The sequence below is a fragment of the Poecilia formosa genome, unplaced genomic scaffold (genome assembly GCF_000485575.1).
Source record: "Poecilia formosa unplaced genomic scaffold, Poecilia_formosa-5.1.2 Scaffold429, whole genome shotgun sequence".
NCBI lineage: Eukaryota > Metazoa > Chordata > Actinopteri > Cyprinodontiformes > Poeciliidae > Poecilia > Poecilia formosa.
Window position 1 is genome coordinate 1 of NW_006800368.1, and position 11,985 is coordinate 11,985.

Sequence of the window (11,985 nt, forward strand, 5' to 3'; positions counted from 1 at the left end):
AAAAAAGGATTTTAATGCAGAAATGGAGTCCTACTGACAGTATGCCCATGTACTGTACATGGGCTGTACTTGGTTGGGCTCTTTTAATATGAATTACAGCATCAATCCAGCATAGCATGGAAGTAATCAGACTGTGGTTCTGCTCAGGGCTTCAGGAATCCCATAGTGCTTTAGCAGGGAGGGGTCTTCAGCTCATCTGTGTTCTTGGTTCTTAGGTCTTTCACGTTACTGAAAATAATAATGAACAAGTGAAGATGAAAACACAACTCAAACCGTAACATAATTTATTGTTCATAAAGGTCTTAAACAATGGATTACACTGATACCCAGCCAACATCCTCACCACTGTCTTTCTGGATATCTGAAATCTGATGTAGAAAGGGCCCCCCTCCAAAATGCCTCTGGCCCCCACATGGTAAAATACTGTGGGGGCCACAGTATTTTACTGTGGCCCCCACAGTAAAATACTGTGACAAATAGTCGCTTTTGACTATTTTCCTCCAGGAGAAGGGCATCTAGCCACTACTCATTATCAGGAAGCAATACGACTTAACCATCTATAACCAATAAAAATAGATGCAACAAAAAAAAAGAATAACCTGAACCAAAGTTTAGATTTAAGAATTTTTCAATATTTCTGTGACCTGTCTGTCATATGTACTGAGATTATGAGTGTTTTATCATTGTTGGAGATTTCAACATCCATGTTAACCTCCAAGACAGAGGGGCAAAAAGAACAATGTTATACAAAAGCATTGGCTTGAGACAGCATGTCAAACAACCAACCCACAACCCAGTACTGGACTTCATTATCAGTATGGTTCTATTTTTTTCTTTTTTGTCTGTCTGTCCAAAAGCCTTAACACATTTAAATGAAATGTATTTATATAGCACCAATTCACAACAAATGTCCAATTCACTTTGCAAAAAATTATTTCAACTCAATTACACATACATTCCAACTGATCCTAGTTATGAAACGCTACAGTATGATCAATTAATAATTGTTATAATTGTTTTAAATATATATATATATATAATATAAAAAGCAGCAGTTTGCATCAAGTCATTGACTTGGAACATTTACTCCTCCTGGACTTGCATTGTGTCATAATATTGTGTCGTTGATTTTACAGCAGTCTCTCATACAGAACATGCATGTAGCAACAGTGGAGAAGAAAAACTCCCTTTTAACAGGAAGTAACGTCCAGCAGAATCAGAACCTAGCTCAGTACACAAAAAGGAAAACAACTGAACTGATGTAGGATTATTTTCAATCTTCATGAAGGTAAAAAGTTAATATTAGAAGAGATAATATTAAATCAGACTGATCTGATTCTAAAGAACATTATTGACTTCTTTTGAAGTTTTGATTTCTTCTTCTCCCCATCTTTCCCACATCCACATTTGCAACAACAGTTTTCCCTTAAGTCATCTTTTAATGTCTCTCCTTTCGCTTTTGACTATTTTCCTCCAGGAGAAGGGCATCTAGCCACTACTCATTATCAGGAAGCAATACGACTTAAGCCAGCACATTATGTTGCTATGGTGAACCTGGGCCGTCTTCTGCGATCATCCAATGAGAATGAGGAAGCTGAGATGTGGTACAAGAGGTGATAAACAGCTTTACTTCGAGTGGAAGCTGCTGTGTGTGTTTACTTTAACTGTGCTAGAAAGGGAAATGAAGGATGAAACTTCCTTTTTCTGAAGGGAGCTATCAGATCATGTCATGGTGCTCTGAATGACTGCTGTGTTTTCATTACAACAAAAATAAAAAAACAATATTTTGAAATGTTCAGTCATTATTAATAAAAAATAGTGTTTCACTGTTTCCGATGATGCCAAGTATTTACTAAATAGCAGCTTTGTACATTTAGACAAACTGGACAGACAGATTGGAGAAAAGTTACCTATGTTACCTACTGAGTGTCGATTTCAGCTGCCACGTGCAGCTAGTGGAGTCAGAATCTTTTTTAAACTACATAAAACCTAAGTTTGTGAAACAAGACTGAGATTGTTATATTCCAATGTTCTCCACAGCCACCAGACCTCAGTGCTTAATGTTATTCTTCATAAAGAAGGCAAAATGAGGGTTTCATCAGTTTTATTTATATTACTACTCACTGACCTGGACCAAACATGCCACCTCTGAGGAAAGGTCTTGCTTTCGTTTTACTAGCTCATTCAGTTTTGAACCAGTACAGCGTGACCTGTGTAGGACTCATATGTTTAACAATGTTTTTCTAAAGTCTAAATGCAAATGAAAGAGTGTCTAGTTACTTGCAGACTATGTAGTCACATTCATGAAAAGCTAAAATGGTGACCTCTGACCTCTGCAGGGCTCTGCTGGTTACCAGGAAAGTTGACATCCTGACTCCTCTTGGAGCGCTGTACTATAACACAGGCCGCTATGAGGAGGCACTGCATGTGTACAAAGAGGCTGCTGCCTTGCAGTCAGACAGTACTGACATCTGGCTGGCTTTGGTAAAAAAAACAACAAAAAAAACACACACAACCCATTTTTTTGCTTATACTTATTTCCTTACATACAGAATTGACACACCTGTTATCTGCCCCAGGCTCAGGTCCTGGCCATGGCTGGGCAGAGCTCAGAGGCAGAGAAGATGACCTTGGACATCATCTCCAGAGAGCCCACCTGTATTGAATGTTACCGCCTGCTCTCTGCCATCTACAGCAAGCGTGGCAACTACACAGAGGTGTGTATGTGTACCTCTATTATTATTCATTTGTATTATATTTCTTTTTCCAATCATAGATATTGGTAGTGGCATCCATCTCTCAAATGAATTATTGACTTCATTTAATATGAGTCTGTAATTGATCTCAGCTACCTGTTGAAGATCTGAAGAAATGTATTTCTAAATATTTAAATTCTGTCACTATCTTAAACTGTAACATATCTGAAGTAACAGAACAGATTATCTAGTTTTGTTTATTTTGTGTCCAGATATCTCACAAAATAATTTAATTATTTCCTAAATCATTTTTATTGCTTAACTTTGATAAGAATAAGATGTCGTCTGCGAACAGGAAGCTCTTGTGCTCTGTGGGTCCGACAGTGATTATTGCGATAGCAAATGGCTCTATTGCTAGAGTGAACAGCAAAGGCAATAATGGACAGCCTTGTCTGCAGCCTCTATTGATCCTTATTGGCTTAGATACATTTCTGTTATATAAATCTAAGTCTAGTTATTATTTCAGCTCAGGGATTATTGTATAAAATTTTGACCCATTTTACAAAATTGTTTCCACAGTCAAATTGTTCCATAACAACAGAGCGAGGTTCAGCACGTCTTCCTACGTGTCCATGGCCACCATAAGCAGAAGTCACTTAATTTTATTTTCTGTGATTTTGTGATTGTTGCAAAGCACCTTGGTCAGCTGAGGTTGTTGTAAATATGGTATGTAAATAAACTTTGACTTGACTACATGTCAAGTACAGTGGTTCGGTTGTTTCACAGCGTTTGTGATTTCTGTCACAAACCATCAACTCTCAACAGTGGTTGGGTTCTGTTCCTGCAGTTTCCATGGAAACAATCAAGTTATATCAGCAACCAACTGTTATAGAGCAGCTGCCACTCATCTTGTTCCTCTGCTTTCCCGCATTCTATTTCATAAAAATCACCAGTGATTTTAACAGGCATATTTGCTGCTCATCATGATAAAATTGGATTTATGTTTCTGCTGGGACTATGATGGACATACATAGTCCCAGACATACATGAAAATGGTCAATCAGTTTGCTGTAAAGTGCTTTGAACAGTTCAGCAGAACTAATAAAGATGGAGTTTGTGCTTTTGCTTCAAGTTTCTTTGTCTTTTTAGTCTTGCAATGACAAGTCTGACTTCATCGCTTCTTTTTGTTTCTCACTCTTTTGACAAACTATCTGGTAAATGTAGCAGATATGTAACCTTATTCATTGTGTGTGTGTGTGTGTGTGTGTGTGTGTGTGTGTGTGTGTGTGTGTGTGTGTGTGTGTGTTGTGCGTGCGTGCGCGTGTATGTGTGTGTCAGGCTTTACTGGCACTGGACATGGCACTGCAGCAGAATCCCATTGATCTGACAGTGAGGGCAGAATTGCATTTCTCTAAAGGAAACCAGCTGAGAGAGATGAACCAGCTGAATGAAGCCTTTGAGGTAATGTCTATTCCCCTCTGTCTTTTTTCAAATTACTCTTTCCCATGTTTCCCTGGTGATTTCGGTGTCAATTTATACCCCATGGTGAAAATGAAGTGTGCTTTCTTCAAATTTAAGGTTTTACATTTCAGAACATAATAAGAGCCGTACTCCCACCACAAGCACTTCTGTTCTGATTTTACATCATTGCCAAAATTATTAAAGTTTAAGAAAAGGTGCATCTCTTCCTCCCTCTCCTTGCAGACACCACATTTGTTGCGGCTCACAGTGTCTAAATTAGACACTCCATCACCTGATGGATAGCAACAGCAGTATGGTGCAATGGACAGGGGTACGCATGGGACATGTCTCCCAACCTTCCCATATCTATGCCCTCTGTCCACCATATTTTTTCCAGCTGTTGCAACTGCTTAATCTATGTGTGGCAACATGTTTTTCTGAGGTATGTTTAAATATAAGTATGCATGTGTATGTAATACATGCTAACGCTGGTATTATCCATGTGAATCACTGAGGGGTGATGTGTTACTGAGCAATGCTGGGCAGTGTGTCAGAATCATGTTCATCCAACCAACCAGAGACAATAAAAGGTGAAAAAAAACTTTGCACAGTTCTTTCCAAACAAACTGTGCAAGTTGAGTAATGTTGTTCCATGCAGATAAAGTTTGCTAAATGATGACTAATTAATCCAAGCCAGTATGTCATGTTAAGGTAGTCAAAAAGAATACTAATCTTAATACCCGTGTTATATAACTTGCTAGTTAGTTGATGCCAGGAATAAACCCAATCCTTTTTTAATTTCTGTACAGAAGTTGTGCTCACTTTTCACTTTTTAAAATGAATCTTTATTGCACAATAGAAAGAGCAAAGTCAGAAAGGACACATTAGACCAGAGGGAGTGATTTCTACTGATTTCTACAGACATAACTTGATTCATGTAGACAACAAGACCTGTTAATTGAATATTCATTTACATATATTCAATATACTTTTTTTTTCCAAAATGTTTTCAATTATTCTTCACCTTAAACTTAGATTGCTGTTATATTGGACTGTTTGACTCTATGCAGCCTGATGCCAAATGTTGTTGGACAGTGGCGGGTCCAGAATTTTTTCTGTACATCGCAAATTTGGAAGTGTTCCATCAACTCCTACAGAGTTAAATTCAACACTTTTAAAGTGTCTATATTGGTCCACTCTGGGTGGTGTAGAAATTACACTTTGAAAGTGTTATTTGTGATAGAGTTGAATCAACACTCACAGTAGTTGAAATCAAACACACTTCAGTGTTAATCTATCCAACACTAGTGCATATTGTCAAACGTTAACACTATGAATGTTAATCTAACATGGAACAGTGTAAAGTATATATTAACATAGAAATCTGAGTTTTGAAATACTACTAGCAGGGTGTGCTGTGGTGGCACAGGGGTTGAGCACAACCCACATATAGAGGCCTTAGTTATCAATGCGGCTGTCGTGGGTTCGCTTCCCGGTCTTCCCCTTCTCTCATTACTCACTTTTTTTTTGTCAATTTACTACCACTAGAGCAATTAAAACCTTTTTCTTCTCCAGAAACTATTGGCCATCAATAATCCCCAAATTCATTTTAAAAGACATTAGATGCCACATTAGATGCTACAAAAACACCAGCACAGTTGCAGTATATAATCTACTTTTATTTCAAAACATCAAACAGCACTGACAGCAATATACAAGAAAAGGTCATTCATGGTACTTTGCACTGAAGGTGAAGCTTTGAAAGTTAATTGGAAGCGGCCATGGATGGTCTTGTGATCACTGATGGTGAAGTGTCTTTAGTGCTGCTCTTGTTTTCACCAACATGAAGGAGGAAGACTTCCAGCCTAGAAGGAAAAACAGGAAATATAGCAGAAACATTAGGATAATAAATAAATATTTTAAAAAGAAGTGTGAACAAAACTAATCAGACTCACCTGTGTGTGTCACCATCATATTCTGCCCTCCCGGTTTACAAGATAAAGCATAAAAAAGTCAGAAATAATTACTTAAGAAGTTAGTCAGCTTCTAGAAACATTTTTGGACAGCATTAAAAACCATACCAAACTGTCTGAAGAAATGTGTTGAAGTCATCATAACAGGCTTCAGTCACTAACATGAAAGACTGACAAAGAAAAAACATTTTGGCAGTTTGTAGATATGCCATAGGTACAAAACACCAGAGTCAAATTGCCTCCTCATTGTGTAGATATGTTCTCCAGAGTCCTGCTAATCACCTAATTATTCTATTCAGGTGTGGTGCAGCAGCAGCACATCTAAATGTTGCAAGACAGTGGCCCTCCATAACTGGAGTTTGACCCCTGTGTCATAGATCAAGCCAACAGTCCAGCACAGCCACTCTCCCATTTTGCAGTCTACAGCCAAAAACTTAAAGAAAACGACCCGCAGCTAAATAATATTAACTCAAATGGCCTCCAGATTTTCCTGACAGTTTAAATGTTTGGTTAAGATAATAAACAGCCGTATATACCGTGATATCCAAGCAAATAAACGTACGTTAAGCAAACCATGTATATGAAACGATACTCTTGTGTAAACGGAAAAATAATGCCTCCACAAAAAATAGTCAAAAACATGATCATTTTAACATGGAACTTACCTTGTTATAAGCTCCAGACAAGACGCCATACTGCTGCCTCCGCTCCTCAGGCGCAGCAGCGGAACAAGACGGCGTCGGCCGGGGGGCGGGGCTAATGACCTGGCCCAAATAATAAAGCTCATGATAATTTAACTTTACAACATAGACATGCCCACAACAGCGAAGCTAACAAGTTTCATCACCAGAGAGAGAGACTATGTCATTTTGAAATCCATCTGACATGAAATATAACAAACCGAGAACAGAAACATCAGGCTACTGGTCACTAATAATGAAACAACACAAATTCAAAACATGTTAAAGTAGTCTGTAGAAATGCTCTAGCTAGTTTGCCATTTGTTGCCAAGTGACTGATGATGACGATGGTGACAAGCTTTACCCAGAATGCACTTGGAGACAATAAGGACGATTCATTTGTAGTTTTGTGTGTCATAAAGTTAAATGTAAGAGTGAAAATAAAGCCAGTCATGTGGCACAACGTTTTATTCAATATTTTACACTCACTATGTCTCTAAAGTCAGATTAAGGTTTTTTAGCAACCATGAGTCAACAATGGGGAAACCTACTATATAACCTACTGGGGTATCCTTACAGTCCTCATCAGATATTATAAAGAAAATTTGGATCCCTGAAGGCATGTTTTGCCTCTCCTGTAGGTCCAGGCTGGGGGCCAAGTGTAGCTCCTACTGTATCTGTTGCTCCTTCATTGATGTTATGTCATAAGTATGTTACAATTGTGGGAGGAACTGTCTGATGTTGATTTCTAAATCAACACCAGACTGAGTGTTGATTTAGACTGTTGGAGTTCATTTAGAAATCAACACTGGACTGGATTGCTTTTTGTTTAACTCTTTTGAACCCTTTAGTGAGTGTTTGGGAAACTAACACTCATGTTGTTGAATTAACACTGTATTTTTAACATGCAACACTTGCACTGGAAATCTGACACTTATGAATTTGCTGTGTTGGTACTAGGGAGCTAAGCATTTTACTGAGGGTGCTATGACGGATATTTTTTCCCCCTATAGTTATCAACACACACGCATTAGTATTGTTATTTTAATCAGACTGATTTGCGTGTATTTGACGCTTAGACATAGCTTTGCTTTGAGCCATTAGCCAGATTACTTCAAGATGATATATATTTTATCTTATATATTATCTCATATATTGTTTGGGTTAAAACATCATTCATGACAAAGGGGATACCCTAGTATTGACCCTGTGCAACTACGTCACTTTATCATTCAAAGCGCCATAATGTACATCGGAAGTGAGAATCTGGAGTAAGGAACTGAGCGGCTGAAGTTGTTTTCCCAAGTTATTTTTGTGTTTATTCATGGCTTCTATTTGTTCAAGTCAAGCTAATTTGTCTGTGAACGTTAACACACCTGGTTGGGCTCATATGTGAACCGACCCGAACCTCCTCCCTCCTGATGTGTTGATCAAATTACCGACTTTGCCTGAATGCACACCACATGATTTATGTCACTATGTCATAAACAGCGTTTCCCCTTAAACCAGAGCAGCCTTACAAACGTACAGAAAACGTGACGCTAATCATTTTTTCCCATACATGCTAGGCTACATGACGGCGTGGCATTGTTTCCATGGTTACTGATGGTTAGACGCTACCTTCTCCATAATGCGATATTTGATATCTTTCTAATCATACTTACAAACGTTAATTTTCTTACCTTGCATAAAGTGTTCGCTGTAAATCCGCGGTTACACAAAGAGCTGCCGGTCATTATGATTGACTGCTGCTATCCATCGCTGCATTTTTCCTCATTAAAATAAAATGACAAGCTTGGTTTTGGCCCTTGACTGTTTGTGCAGCCAACCGCGCAGCACCTTGTGACCATTTAACAAAATCAACTAAATAAAAGCGATATTAGGCTACCACATTTACATATTTTGACAGGCTATATATAGGAGAGCATAGATTTGCAAATCCATCGTGGTGGAGACAGTGACGTCGCGTGCAAAGGGTCATATTGTCATATTTTTTATTTTTTTTAAATTAACTTGTGTTTATTTAATTGCCTAATTAACCACTACAGGGCTTGATTTGACTATCAATAAGTGTCCTTATGATAAAAAATGTTATATTTACTACCGATTAACTTCGTGCTGACTAACATATGGTAGTTTGCAATGATAAACTCTGTCAATATTGTGTTGACGATCAGTTCATCTAGATAAAGGACATACACTTTCTGACAAATTGTGACAGCAGATTGTTCAGTTGCTGACAAATGACATTGAATGATTGGGAGAGGATTGCTCTGCGTGTGCATGTCACGGAAGTGATAATACGCATAGACAAAGTTCAAATCCTCTTCATGATGTTTTTTTTTTTAAAACTCAGTATATAATAATTTGTTTCTATTTTGTGTCTTTTGATGAAAATGCCACAACAACTACATATAAGTAATGTTAAATAAGATGAAAAAAAAAATCTAATATTTTCCGGGGGGAGCTATAGCACCCCCCAGCGCCGCCCTGGCACTGCCACTGTTGTTGGAGCTTTCTGATTTGTTTGTTGATCCATTTGGTCTCTTCATTGTCTGTTTTCTCTCCTACTAGAATTACAAGTTGGCTGTTGATCTGAAGCCTGACCAGTCTCAGGCCTGGATGAACATGGGAGGGATTCAGCACATCAAGGTGATAACGTTTAAAAAAAATCTAAATTATGTTCACATGCCATCCATAGTCGCACCCTAGCTATGGATGGCATGTAAAAGAATAGTCTTTTTGCTATCCAGTGTTGTGCACATTCATGAAATTTCTGGATGAAAACAATAGCATATTAAGTGCCTGTATAGTTTACAATATTATAGCATAGAAATACTCTACAGTTGTCAAACGTTAAAAAATTGAACCCAAAGCTTGGAAATAGTAGAAATAGCAAGGATGGTCACTGAACGCTATGTGCAGATCATTCATATGTTGCATCATGCAGAACTTGAATCAGTTCCTTTAAAATAACTGGATGAATTAAATCAGAATTAAAGACTAATAATTATCATATGTAGATCTGTTTATTACTATTCAGTGATTTGGAGGCGACAGATGTCCAGACTATGATTAAGGAGAGCAGGAATCATAGACAGGTGTGAGTGCAGATCTGTGTGCTCCTTCCTTCGATACAAGTGCAAGACTTTGTATTTATTTAGTTTAGTTGTACTATCTTGCATCCTTATTTGAATGTAGTACATGTGTTAACATGTCTGGACACAGGGAGACTATGCAGCTGCCAGGATGTACTATGAGCGGGCCCTGCATCTGAATCCTGGTTCCAAACTTCTCAAGGAAAATCTGGCAAAGCTGGACCGGCTGGAGAAGAGACTGACAGGTGGAGCATAACATGGCAGACATGAAATTTGTCCTGAACAGAGGTCAGCAGCTCGCTCTGGGAGAGGACTTTTGCCAGGTCACTGCATCAGTCCAGCCTGTCAAAAACAGAGCAGGAGAGAAGGCTTGCTGGTACATCTGTGTGCAGCAGAATGAAAAGGAGAATAACACAGAAGACCACTGGAGACCACCGGAAGTTCTGTGACTTCATAAGCTTTGTTTATCGTGATTTAATTTAATAGTGTAGCCTACTTAGATGCAGACTTATTTTCTAAATAAGTATATTCACCAATTGTAATTCAGTCCTCTGTTTTCAGGCATCATTCCCATATTTATTAGTTCAAGAAAGTGAAAAGAATCAGAAAGGGTTCTGACCTGAAGGGAACGTGTCTGAGAGCTCCTTAGAAGTCAAAAGGACATTCTGAAACAAAGGTTTGTGTACTAGAGAATGGTGTTGATGTCAGTGATGGACATCACAGACAACAGGGTGGTGGTGGTAGGAGACCATCCCTCAATTGTTGGGTTCTTGTTCCATCCACCTCTGTTGTTGTGTTGTTGGGCAGGATGTCACCCACCTTGCCTGCTGGTGGCGGTCACAGGGCCTGGCTAGTGTTTTGTAGCCTCGCCTGTGGCACAGTGTGGCCCAGGGCAGCTGTGGCTAGTAGCTACAATCCAGTAACTTGCCATCAGTGTGTAAATGGGTGAATGACTGAATGTAGTCATTCACCCATGACTACATGGGTGAATGACTACATTCACCCATGTATGGGTGAATGTAGTTTTGGGATCTTTGGGATCTTCTGAACTTGATAAAGCACTATACAAGTTCACCTTTGTACAATAGAATGAGAGTTGCATTCTATTGAACCCTCATAGAATTCTTTCAGGGTGTAGCTGAAACTTACCACTGAATGCATAGTCTGTCTCTCTTCTCACTGGTGGCAAAACTCCACACCACCAAGTCAGAGGAATGTAGTGCTTACCCACACTTTATTTTATCCTTAAGTCGTGAATCAATCAGGGTTGTGTTTGAGTGTGTAAACCAGGGGTGCCCAATACGTAGACTGCAATTGACCTGAACTGTTTTTTCCACAGACACATCCATCAGGAGAACTGAATGTAGGAATAAAATTATTTTCTCAGGTAATGAACAAAAACAGTAATATAGCAAAAAAAAAATATTTTTATGTGTAGCTATGAATTGATGCAACTGAAGAAATTATGTGTACACAAAACTGAAACAAAAGGATGCCCGCCACAGATCGGGGCCATGACCATCACAGCCAAGTTGTCCGACTCTTGTAGGGTGAGGCATACACAGCAGCAGTATGCTTTATTTATGCAGACTTTTTTGTAAAGGACAGATCAAGAAAACCATCACTCATACACTCCAGTAAGAGTAGCACCATTTCAGCACATTTTTATTTAAGTAGAAGTAAATATTAGAACCATCAGGATATGTTGTCCCAGTGCCCCAGTTAATTACAATGGAAATTATCTGTCTGCCAACGGACATGCACCAATTTTTTTTTTTTTGGGGGGGGCAAAAAAGTGGATTAACTTCAAGAAACTTTTTTAATAAAGGTAATGTATACACATTTTAAAAAATAAACATTTTCTCCTAACTATATTTATTTCCTAACGCTAATAATTATACATAAAATGACCATTCAAGCTCAACATCCTAAGCAATCAATCAAACCACAAAAGCACAACAGGAAACTGAGATGCACATCTTCTCATCTCAGTCTCAGGAGATGAGGAACTGTACTTTTATGCCTGCGTCCTTGTGTGTCTATAGCAGTGGTTCTTAACTTGGGTTCGATCGAACCC

The 11,985-nt window shown here is 38.6% G+C and overlaps 1 protein-coding gene across 1 annotated transcript; it reads left to right on the forward strand.

Annotated features, from left to right (window-relative positions):
* Positions 1 to 1,258: 1,258 nt before the first annotated feature.
* On the forward strand, positions 1,259 to 10,893 carry LOC103155448 (transmembrane and TPR repeat-containing protein 1-like). Its single transcript, XM_007577134.2, has 6 exons — positions 1,259 to 1,613; positions 2,340 to 2,484; positions 2,580 to 2,717; positions 4,035 to 4,157; positions 9,385 to 9,462; positions 10,039 to 10,893. The coding sequence occupies exons 1-6, from the start codon at positions 1,546 to 1,548 to the stop codon at positions 10,162 to 10,164; spliced, it is 678 nt and encodes a 225-aa protein (XP_007577196.1). The 5' UTR covers positions 1,259 to 1,545; the 3' UTR covers positions 10,165 to 10,893.
* Positions 10,894 to 11,985: the final 1,092 nt, after the last annotated feature.